Source organism: Silene latifolia, chromosome Y, assembly GCF_048544455.1.
Source record: "Silene latifolia isolate original U9 population chromosome Y, ASM4854445v1, whole genome shotgun sequence".
NCBI classification, from domain to species: domain Eukaryota; kingdom Viridiplantae; phylum Streptophyta; class Magnoliopsida; order Caryophyllales; family Caryophyllaceae; genus Silene; species Silene latifolia.
Genome location: NC_133538.1, coordinates 111,398,249 through 111,410,820, shown reverse-complemented (window position 1 = coordinate 111,410,820; position 12,572 = coordinate 111,398,249). Strand labels below are relative to the sequence as shown.

At 38.1% G+C, this 12,572-nt stretch overlaps 1 protein-coding gene across 1 annotated transcript; it reads right to left on the bottom strand.

Moving 5' to 3' along the window:
- Positions 1-10,684: 10,684 nt before the first annotated feature.
- Positions 10,685-12,352, bottom strand: LOC141628738 (uncharacterized). The gene is made up of 2 exons (XM_074441835.1): positions 12,248-12,352; positions 10,685-11,224 (listed from the first exon to the last, which is right to left on the bottom strand). The coding sequence occupies exons 1-2, from the start codon at positions 12,350-12,352 to the stop codon at positions 10,685-10,687; spliced, it is 645 nt and encodes a 214-aa protein (XP_074297936.1).
- Positions 12,353-12,572: the final 220 nt, after the last annotated feature.

Below are 12,572 nucleotides of genomic sequence, written 5' to 3'. Positions count from 1 at the left end.
TCGAGTAACTAGGGTTTAGGGTTTTAGCGATTCGTTCAAAAACCCGTCTGAATTTAGGGGATTTCGTGTTTCCATTGTTTAATTGATTGTATTTCCCCACTGGTTACTTGATTAGGATGGAAAGTAGTACATTACCTTCGACTAGCTCGACCGTTGTTTCATCCTCGACTGAGACGGTGGTCCCGGCTGTTACCACCGTTACTCCGACTGATAGTACCGTTGTTTCCTCTACTATTACTGCTGGTACTACTACTACTGCTATTGCTAGCTCCACTTCTGCTGCTGCTAGCTTTGTTTCAGTCTCCATGGTTTCAGCTAGCACTGCTGCTAGCTCTGTTTTCGCTTCCTCTACTAGTACAACTGCTTCTTTTACTGCTGGTACCGTGTCTACTCCGGTGATGACCCCTGCTGCATCGTCACCAGCTATTACAACTCCTTACCGGGCTGCTTTAGTACCTCGCCCCGCTATTGGATGAGCTTCTTCTTCAGGTACTAAAGGGCGGGGTCGCGGATGAGCCACACCCGCTGCTGGCCGGGTCACGATCCGTGTCGATGAGTCTCTTGACTCGCACCCCGACTACCCCAAGGTACGTTTTGTTAACGCTATACATCGTACTCGTTTCTTTGCTTTAGAGAGTTGTGATTTTGCTTCAATAAAGTCACTGTGTCGTAAGTCGCTTGAGAGTTTGGGTATTTACGAGGCCGTAGTTGAGATACTGAATGGGACGGGGATGTCTGGCCTGATTACCATGAGTGCCACGACCTACAGAGAGCTAACCCTCGAGTTTTTCAGCTCCTTCACCTTTTCTGCCAGCGCATATGCCACTGACCGGGGTAGTTCTTGTATTTCCTTCCTGTTGTTTAATCGGACCACGACTTGGACCCTAGAGGAGTTTGGTAGTAGGTTAGGTTTGTCTTCTACCGGTGACTGGGACCCTCCTAAGAAGGTCCTACGCATCTTGTGGCGGACCTTGGCACAGACACCTTATGAGGAGCGCAAGCTCGCTCATATCCACCTTCCCCCGGCTCGTTACTTCTTGCGTCTCATTGGTGGGACCATTTTTTGCCGTAAAGAACCGAATAATGTGAACAACATTGAGTTGTCTATTCTTGGGGGCTATCTGAACATAGATAGCGAGAGCCCATTTTTTCTTCACATTTCTTATTTGACTGCTCAGTATTTTCATACTGTGGGGCATAAGACATCGGGCACCATTGTCTGCGGTGGCAAAGCCACTTTTCTTGCCCGTTCTATCTTCCCCGCCTTTCTTCGTGACTTACAGCACCTAGACACTGATAGGTACCTTGGCCTGGCAGCTATGCTGTCTATGACTTGGCTTGCTTCTGACTAGCGAACTTGGAAGATATATGGTTCCTTGGCCGAGGTCTTATCTTGCACCACCCTACCCCGTCTTGTCCCTTTACCTACTGTTAGGGGTAGGATACCTCCACCATCACCCTTTTTCCACCTCACAATTGCTCCACCTCCTACCATTTCCGCTTCTAAGAAGTGGAAGAGACCAGGACCGAAGAGGGATCCACACCTTCTACGGGTGGCCAGTTTTCCACGGCCATTCCTACCCCGTTCCCTACTCCCACTCCTACTCCTGAGCAGACACAGCCGGTCTATCCGGCAAATGTTGTTCCACCTCCACCTTTTGAGGCGTCCACGGTCCTAGACTAAGGGCGCCGTGACAGTTTGTTTCTTGAGCTTCTTACTAGGCAGGCTCGTATGGAGCGGGACATTGCACTTGTTTTATTCCCTTTATACAAGTATAACATGAGGAGACGACGTCCTGTCCCTGAGGGCTGGCCACACCCATCTTTCTACCGGTACCCAGCTGAGGGGTACCCACCGCCTGCCAGCGAGGCAGACACCGCTGAGGAGGAGGAGTGAGTACGAGCTGAGGAGACGAGGAAGAGGGAGCAGGAGGTGGACCCGGACTTCATGGTGGTGGACGAGGAGGACAACGGTGACGAGTAGCTACTGGTCTACTCACTTCCCCAGTTTTATGGCTGGTTTGGGGAAGTTCGTGTTTTATATGTATATTCTTGCTCTTTTATTTATTTTTGTCTCCCTTTTATTTATTGTTTTTCATGCATTTATTGGTTTTTTTACCCCGTTCACATTATATATCTGCTGGTATATGTTGGAGGACAACGAGGACGTTGTCCGTTTTGGTTTGGGGAGGGTAATGCATCCTTTGAGTCTGCATTTGCATTTGTTTTTTCATTCACGTTTACTTTTTTCTGCTTGCATTGTATTTATTTATTTTTAAAAAAAATTAGAAAATTCAAAAAATAAAAAAAAAATATACTCACGTTTCATTTTGCATATTGATTGAGTCAGAACGATAGATTTCCGTGATGATATTGCACTTTAACTTGTCATTTTTACTTGAGCTTTGCATTTTATTGACAGTTATTAGCTTAGTCTTGCGCATATCTACGAGTTAATGTCAAAAATATAGCTGACTGTGTAAACTTGACCTGATAAATTGGCAACCTACTTTACAATTTCTGTGTTTTAGAGCCATATAACTTGTGACATTCATGACCAGTTCATTAGAAATTGAGAGTAGTACTCCTTGCATAACATGTTCATCACTTTTGCACATTTATAAAATTCGATTTCTTGTCAAATGCATACATTCGGGTTTGTGGTCGGTGTCACATGCAGGGAAGTGTTTGCAAATTTTCCCTTTCTTTCATTTTCACCCATTAGCTACACCCAAAATTTAGCCTGCCCAGTCAAGCTAGTTTAGTATGACTTCTGTGGTATGTTCATCCATGTGTGAGTTTGGTTCGTTTTAATCTTTTGGAGTTGGTGGGAAAATGAGAAGAATGAAAAAAGAATAAGAAAAGAGACGTGGAAGAAGAAAAAAATGAAAAAAATGAAAAAGAATGAAAGATCATACATGATGCTGAAGAAAAAAAGAAAGAAAAAAAATGAAAAAAAGTTAGTTGTATTTGAAAAAATGAGACCGTATTAAAAAAAGGGAAGTTTGTGACGGTCTCACTCCTCTGTTCTTATTTACATCTTTTTGAGGAGATACTGTATGTGGTTAGTGAGTTGTGTGCCAATGAAGGGTAATTGCACTTTATTTTCTAGTCAGCTGAGATTCAGATGGTTTTATTCGGTCTTGTTTAGGAACTGGCTTGAAGCTTTACCTCCATATTTCCATAATCTGTTTTGCCTTTTCTCACCTGTAGCCTCACTTGCCCATATCATTTGTAAGCCCTCGGCTGTGACAGACATTGTTGGTTTGAATGTGTACATTAGTACTCGAATCGTCTTTCATTTTTGTTGCGTGCATGCTATGTAGGTCGCAATTTAGGTGAGTGATTGTTTCTCTTTCTCTCTTACACATATATTTCACCCTTTGCTTCATGAGAGAAGGACCCCGTGAGAGTCCGATTTTGTTGGTCTTGCAAGGTCGATAGGTTAGCTTTATTTATGGACATATTATAACTCGTTTGCGTATTGACTACTGTAGCTATGACCGTTAGTTTTCATTTGCATTAAATTGGTTCAAGTAGATGAGTTACAGCTAGCTCTGAGTTTTATTTTTCGTTCCATTAGTTTGCATTTAGTTTACTCGAGTACGAGTAAAGGTTCGGTTTGGGGAGATTTGATACATGCAATTTATATAGTCTTTTTAGCCTTTTATTGCACGCATTCTGTGCCTTTTTGTACCGTTATATATTGCAAAATTCCCCGAATCGGATACTTTGGTTTGTTTTGTCTAATTTGCAGAAATGAGCCTGAAAGTAGTGGAACCGCACCTTATTCGTCCTATTCAGCATGCATTATGAGGAGACGGGAATATTGGAGCTAGAATCATGCCTTGGAGTGCGTGAAGGAAGGTCAAGGGATTTGCCAAGACGAGTTAGAGGCTGATTTGATGGAAAAGCACTCGATCGAGAAGAATTGAGGGTCGATCGAGTGGTTTGGCTGACAAGAGTGGTCGATCGAGTGATTCTATTGGCTCGATCGAACTGGTGATTACTGGAGTTCCTCGATCGAGAGCCTTTATCGCTCGATCGAGAGGAATTGCTGAAGAAGACCTCGATTGAGTGGTCTGAATTTGCTCGATCGCGAGGTTTACTAGTTTACACGGGTTGACTTAATCCGTGATGGGTTTAATTTTGTTAATTTTTGATCCCCTATTTAAGGGAGTCGAGATTAGGTTAATAAACATCTCTTTTATCTCTTTTCTCACTTTTCATACTTGAGAGACTGCTTAATCCTCCCCTTAATCTCTGCCACTTTTGTTCTTAATTACTCTTGCTTTGTGGATTGTTCTTTACGCCGGAATCTTGAGATTGTAATCATTCTCTTACTCTTATTCTTAATACTCTCTTTGCATTAATCTTTTGTTCTTTCTTTATTTACTCTTGCCCTAGTTTGTTTATGCTTGATTGTTATTATTTCATTATGTCTTTCATTAGCATGCTTATTATTATTGTTGTTGACACCATTAATAACATGAGTAGGTAATTCTCTTTATGTTAGGATTAGGGAATCCATGGTAGGATTGTGACGATGTAGAGAATAGACTAGATAATTTATATGTGAGAATCTGTCCACATAGCAATTTAACTGTAACATCAATTTAGTTTAGTGCACGCTTCTAAATTACATTAATCTGGTTAAGTTTACTTCTGGATCAGAAGATTGGAATAAATAGACCTGCTATGAACAGTAGACTACCCTAATGTGGAGGGAAGTTAAGTTAGTGGAAATCTAGGATATAAAGTGGACCGGAAGGACCTTTCACTTATCCTTCTCACAGTAGATTGTCAAGGCTATTTGCAACTCAGACGATAGACTACCATGGTGAACCGAAATCCTAGCATACTCTCTCTTATTTGATCACTCTTATCGTATTTTCTCACTTTTATTGCTCTTGGTTAATTTTGCTTTCCTTTAATCTTTTAATAGTTTAGAAATCAAAATCAAAACCCCCATATTGTGACTTAAATAGACGGACCTTTAGACAGATATCTTGCCTCCCTGTGGAGAATCGACCCTACTTATCGTTAGCTTCCGTTAGTATATTTAGGTTTATTTTTAGTACACAAACGACAGTATCATTCTACTCCAGAGAAGAACAACCATGACCTCTCCGCATAGGAATAGCAAAGAAGCCAATCGCTCTCTTAGAAGGATAATTAATAGTGGACACCCAATCATCCACTACATAAAAGGTACATCCTATTTACTATTCGTTGTTTTTCTACTAATAAATTATTTTGTTGGAAAAGATAGATTTTAGGGAACTCACCACCTACACAGGCATTGTAATTGAGATATGCTAGGTCAGGCCCAACCGAGTTGGTCATGATAAATATATAGCCAGCTACCTTGTTCTTGTCATGGTCGTTGTCCAGATTCCTACGTAGGGAATTAGTCAAAGGCATGACCTTATAACTAACCTTGCTAGGACAATATGTCCTCAGAGAATAGCTGCTTTGCAGGTCCTCCAAAGAGAAGGATAGGTTATGTTTTTGACATAAAAACTCAATAGAATGAACCACCTTCCATATTATGGGCATGATCTGGTAAGGAGGGATACCGATTTCCTTGATCACTTCGACCATCAGAGGGGAGAAAGGCAGCTTACAAATAGCCCTAAAGGCCTAATCATGGATACAGAACCAGCCAGGACAGGCCCAGTCAGCCTTGATAGGAGCGTCTTCTAGAATCCACACTTTAAAGTCAGTAGGGATGATTCCTTTGTCCTTCAAAATTTTCTCAAACACTGATTTAAGACGATCTAGGAGAGAGTGCTGATTATCAAGTGCTTTAGTTGGCTTGAATTCAAAATTCTTGTGAAAATTGGAGACCATCTCAATAGCAGGAGCAGAAGATGCTTTTTCAGAGTATTCAAGCTTGTTTTCAGAGGTTGTTTCAGCAGGATTTGGGATGAATCGAGTACTTGGAGCAGCAACGCCCTTAGTGGACTTTTTCTTGGTTACCATATTATTGTTTTCTGGAATTTTTTTGCAAAAATAAGCAAAGGTTAAAGATGAAGATTGAAGAAGAGTTTGAAGAATTTCAGAGAAAAATGGTTGGTTTTTAATGAAAGATAAAGTAACAGGTGAAAAGTATTTATAGTACGGTAAAAATTAGGGTTTTTACTGTAACTTAAATACAGTAATTGAAGAGGTGGTTGGCATGATTAACCCTTGTCACATTTAAACCAACTAGTCCTTTCTGATGATAAGAATCATGAACCGTCTTGGAGAAGTTACTTAAATTAAGAGATAATTATCTCCTCATTTCTGGCCTGACCCAGTGATAATGAGGACATAAGGGGCAATTGTTGGGACTGATATTTTACACTATCTTCAGGATTGGTTCCTACCCTGGCATGATGATCAGGATAGAAGCGTCAAGGTAGCTCATGATTGGCACCAGGTAAGGAGAGGACAACAGTCAAGTCTGAAGATAACATTTGACCAAGTCAACAAGGATTATATGTGATAATTATCATATAAATTCAGTAGTTAAGAGAAGAATTATGGTGAAGATTATATCATAAAGATCAAGCATTAATCCGTTTATAGAATTGGTATATAAGAAGCGGCAAAGGATCATTGGAGCACACATTCCAGCGTATTACAAGCAACAGAATTGCAATACTTGGAGAAAATTCAGTACTTTGTGCTCAATATACTAATATTCTCTCAAAACATAGTGAAATCCTCTCCTAGCTTAGCGCCCGTGGTTTTTTCCCATTTAAGGGTTTTCCACGTACAAATTCTGTTGTCTTATTTGTTTTCCTTATTTGCTTTACATTAAGTGTATTCTGTCCCACCCTACAGTCATTATAGATAAAATAGAGCTAGTTAACCCTGCAATCATTCTACCCTAGCCTGATTCAGCCCTATACAGAATCCACCCAAAATAGCAATTATTTTTTGATAATGACAAGTGTTCTTAATTATACATATACTTGTTTCTCGTAATTGTTTATTTAGTTTTGATAAATTAAACATGACTACACATTAGTATAACGATTTATGATTCATTTGAGCTCATGATCAAGTACAAGTAATGAATGTTGAAGGAAGCTCAAGATAATCTCGGAATGAAGAGCTTGTGATCAAGATGAAACTGATGAACCTCATACTCAAGATCTCAAGGAAGATTATATAGTATAGATCATCGTCTTTAAACATTGTTTTAAGAATTAATTCTGGCAAGTAGGGTTATAGCTGTTTCAGCTATAACTTCACTCACCAGACCAAAGGTTATAGGTGATTTGCTATAACCTTAAGCTGTAGTATGAAGAACACGACTTTTATGTTTTAAATCAATTTTTCATGACTTAGATTTACAATCTTTCAAAAGATAAAGTGTTCATAGTAGAATGAGATTTGGGCATGGTTAGATTATATGAGAATAAGATTTCCCGATGATTAGCTATGTCTTGTAACAAATTATGAGTTGTTCCTTAATAAGCTATCTAGGGTTTTCTAATTACTCACTTCGAAAACCTAAATCATCCAATGCAACCAAATATCCAACTAGGGTTTCGTTAATATGGACGGTAGGCTTATAAGCCGTTACCTATCCACGCGAGATACCTTGTGCAATTAATAGATTAGATTAAATCTAATGGTTGTTAGAGATATTTTATCTCTTTATCTTTTAGATTTATTTTCTATTATTTGCTAAAGATATTATTGCACTTGATAAGTAGACTAGATTGCTTTCTTGCGCTACATTTCACATGAAATATAGACGGCATACTAGGGTTTCGAATGGAAAACTAAATCTTCTCCACTACTATAAATACTATGATTATTCATTAATTTGAAACAACTTTTCAAGCTATAAAATTTCCTTGCAAACAAAATCGAGTAAACGCTTTGTGAATTAAATCGATTAAGGTTTTGTTTAGCATTTGAAAATCATTTTGAAAAGTCGTGTTCTATATTGCAATTATTTCTGAAATAACGTTATTGGATAATAGTGCTTAATATTATTTCTTATTCATTCAATTCTGTGAACATCAAAGAACAATCAAGTGCTTTTTTATTAACGTAAGATAGTCGAGTATTAAACGATATTCAGATCGTTACAACTAGAGATAGTTGTAAGAGTGGGTTAGTTATTTTGTAATACGTAGAAAGGTTCTAAAATAATTAATCGAGAATAGAGGACGTAGGTTTTGACTTGTGAAACTGGACCACTTCAAAATCCCTGTGTCTTGCGCATCATTTCTTTATGTTTATCATTGGCATTTTTTAGTTAAGCTTAAATCGACAAACTTCAACTATCAATTATCATACCCTGCTATATACGGAATAAAAAAGTAGGCATACCTTACTTATACTCAATTCACTCCCCCCTCCCCCCCCCTCCCTCTTGAGTATTTCGGATTGATAGACTCTTCTGGATGACCTACAAAGGAAACGCAAAATTAAGCAGGTTTTGGCAAAAAAGTAAGCCATAATTCAGTGCTAATTGGCGAAAATATTTTTTGTAAACCTCTGTAAAGTTCCAACTAATAATGATTATAATCACGTCCCTCTGTAACTTTTGTATCAAACCTTTTGTGTTCAACCTGGCATCTGTAGCTTATGTATGAAACTTGTGTTATCAAAAACTATTTTGCTATGATACTTAAGTTATCAAACTGGTATATATCAAGTAGAATTTTGTTATCAAAATGTAAGTTATTAAATTTCAAGTATTGAAGTGTAACGTTGACGTCTTGACAGTGTAACTTTTAATTGTTGTCATTGTAACTTACAATTTAAAGTTACACTACTAAAACTTTAAATTTAATGTTAAAGAATATCAAAGTTATACTCAAAATTAATCAAGGTTAATGTTAAACCCATTCATATAGCAATGTTATACCCTTTCAAAATTAATCCAAAAACTCCAATTCAAAACATAAATAATAAGTTCCAAACATTAATGGTTTGAAAGTGTAACTTTAACGTTTTGCCAATGTAAATATCAATTTTGGACAATGTAACCTTAAATTTAAAGTTACACTATCAAAATTTCTACTGTCAACATTCATCTAACTTACACTTCCAAAACATAAGCAAAAAAGGACAAAAATGTTACATCAAAGTTATAGCTTTGAAAACACAAGGGTGAAAGTGGCACCTTCCCAAAAATAAAAAAATCCAATGTGACAACTTCAAACTTACGCCAATAGTTGCTATGTTCCACACCTTGCTTAATGAATTCCCAATCCACCCTCTTGCTTAGTACAACAGACTTTATCCCAGGCTACAAGAAGTGTCCTGTGATACACCTCATCACTACTCCATGAAAAATTTCGATAGATAGCTTCAATTTTTTTAACAACACCTTTTGGAATGAGGAAAAATAGAAGACCTGTAATTCTGCAAAGTATTGAGCACAGAATTAATAAGGACCAGCCTAGGAGCATAGCTCAATTTTTTTTTGCTCATATTCCTCTGACCTTGATAACAATATTCTTAATCAAAATGTTACAATCATGTCTAGTTAATCTCCCTGGCTGTATTGGCACACCCAGGTACTTAAAAGGAAGGGTACCTTCCTGAAATCCTGAAATGTGTGTGATATCACTCCTTAGCCAATCAGGGACCCCATTAAAGACCACCTCAGACTTGTCAGCATTAACTTTAAGACCTGAAGCAGATCGTTTATGGGAAATTGGGAAATTGGTTAATTGGATATATACAAAAGCAGATCGTTTATAGGTACTGTGGATTGATCATATTTATCTAAAAGGATGAGACTGGAATGCCTATCAACCTTCTCTGGATTCAAATTGGAACTGGAGAAATGTTTGTATAGTGAAGGATGCTTTGGCAGGAGGGTTTCAGGATAACCAATGGGTGGTTTCCACTAGAGGTTATTCTGTCAGTTCAGGTTATCACTGGCTTAGGGGACCACACCCCCCGTCCAGTGGTGTAAAGTTGTTTTGGATAAGTGGAACATTCCTAAGTAAGTTTTTATTGGATGGTTGATTCAGAGGGAAGCTCTTAATACTAGAGCTAAATTGTTTCATCTGGGACTGTGTACTTCTGATCAATGTGTGCTCTGTGAAAGAGGAGTGGAAACTCATGCTCGTCTTTTCTCAGAGTGTGATTATAGTTCTCAGATTATAGTAGCTGTGGATCAGTGGCTGAAATTGAAACTTGCAGGTCAGCATCACAGTTATTCCAAGGTACAACAGAAAACGCGCAGAATGGTTCATCTGGCCTGTTGGTACCATATCTGGCATGAAAGGAATAGGTGCTTGTTGGAACTGAATTTACGCATACCTATGCTAATTATTAATGAAGTAAAGCTACAGGTGCAGGGCAAATTGAAGCAAATGATTCCCCGGCCTATTCTAATTAGAGATCGAAATTGGCTAAGTACTATAGGAATCCATATTGTTTGATGTTGGCTTAGTCAATTTTCAAAAGGATGTAAGCTGTAAAACTATGTACTGATTGCCTATTTTTTCTATGAATTCAAATGCTCACATTTTACCAAAAAAAAAACTTCAAAGTTATGCTTTTAGAACTATGCTTTTTGTTCTTGTTCCTCATCTTCCTACATTTCTTATTCCTCCCCTCCCTCCGTTTCTAACGATTCCTCGGACGATGGCGGGTGGTCTGCATAGGGGTTTGGACAGTTCAATTATTCGTGATTTGCCATTCGCTTGTAATTCTTTCACATGCGTTTGAGCTTACTTGCTTTGACAACGGCTTTTGTTTTAGACGACAACATTGTTTTACCGCTACACTTGTTCTTCAAATTTTTAGGTGGCAATATCTTTACCTCCTCACTAGTTGTACAACCCAGTATCTTTACCAATTGTTGTTTTTTATTCAGCGCCTCCCCAAATGGTGATAAATTGTCTTTAAATTCCTTAATTATAGTCGAGAAGCTCTCAATATCAGCCTTGCTTCTGCCACGAAGGATACCAATAGTGTGATTAAACTCTGACCACATTGTTGACGTTGCTATTTGTGTTCCATCAATGTTATCAATGTCCTCCGCCCCTTCACCATTACTATTAAACATACTGAAGCAAATTGTATCTTTCGTTAATCTCTTTGTAATATAATCCTCCGGTATAAACTTCATACCATTCGATGAAAATATCCATATTATATGCCTGCATAGTATGCCGATTCTTTCAAATATTCTATAACTGCAGATTAATTTCAATGTACTTGGGTTAACAGCAACCGATATTTTAAAGATTATCTGTAAGTTTAAATAGCAAGATGTGTAACATCAGTATATAACAAGTGTAAGTCCATTAACGGAACATTTAAGTACAGAACAAAGTTGCATTATGTAACTTTCATTTATTAATTGTGCATTTACATTATATAATCAATTCATTTACCTAGTTGTAATTAACATCAAAATTCTTCCCTATCTGTTCACCTTTTACGGTTGTCACTTCTAGTTCACCTCTATCTTCAAAGCCCCCTATTTTACATGTATCTATTGAGTACTGGACCTCTTCATGGAAGCTGTTGAAGACTGTATAGGTGTAACTTTTGCCCCGTGTTTCTCTATAACCAGACACGTCAATGTCTATGGGGATGAGTGAGTATTATCATTGTCAAGCTTCTTGAGCGTATGTTTTTGTTGGTCCATAGCGCTCTCAAAGCGCATCCAAAATTCAACCAACGTACCTGATTTATGCTTAAACTTCTTAAATAAACTATTTTCGCTCTTTGATATTTGCGTTGTCCTCATAACAGACCCCATCCATAGATCTATGCAATGTGCCATCACCCATTGTTCCCTTATAGCGTATGTGTCTGCAAACTAATCAACGTTATCAATTCCATACTTTTCAACCAATTGTGCACATTCAACATCGAATTCTGCTGCTTCAAGATCTTCATCCCAAATAATGCTACTCAATTTGCACATAAATGCAGGATAAGCATCCCTCGTCACCCAAACTTACTTGGCATCTTGTTCATTATATGCCACATACAAAACCGATGTCGTGCTATCTTCAAAACAAGCGGGACAGATTTAATAATACCCAGATCCTGTTCTGTGATAATATACTCTGGTTCCTTCCCCGCCATGGCAATCACAAAACGACAAAAAATTCAATTAATGATTCATAGTTTTCCTTTGCAATATGAGCCCCACAAAATATAACTGATCATTTATGGTGATCTACACCAGTGAACGCCTTGAAACCGTAGAATACTTGTTGGTTGGGTAAGTTGGGTCGAATGACACCCCGTCGCCAAATACAGAGTAATTCCTACGGGCAGTGTTGTCAGCCCATATAGCACTACGTAGACTATCATCGTCGTCAATAGCATAGTCAAAGTAGAACCCTTTTCTGGTTTCAGCCATCTCTTTAAAATGGTCCATGATGAACTACCCGTCCCATTTATGAATGAAGCACTTAACATCTTTGTGAAAGTTTTTAAAATCATTTAAGGTAGCACCAATGTTTTCAAAGCCATTTACGTGTTTCTTGCACATTTTGTACGTTCTTGCTGCTCCAATCTTCAGCTGTCAACCAAAACAAACAAATTTGATCAAGTACTTTAACGTTTTGGGGATCTATTAA

Bases quoted from the DNA above. Each gene is read 5' to 3' on its own strand.
- LOC141628738 (XM_074441835.1), bottom strand. From the start codon at position 12,352: ATGGCTGAAACCAGAAAAGGGTTCTACTTTGACTATGCTATTGACGAC. The intron at 11,225-12,247 runs GTATTTGGCGAC...TTAAACTTACAG, and splicing joins CTGCCCGTAGGAATTACTCT to ATAATCTTTAAAATATCGGT.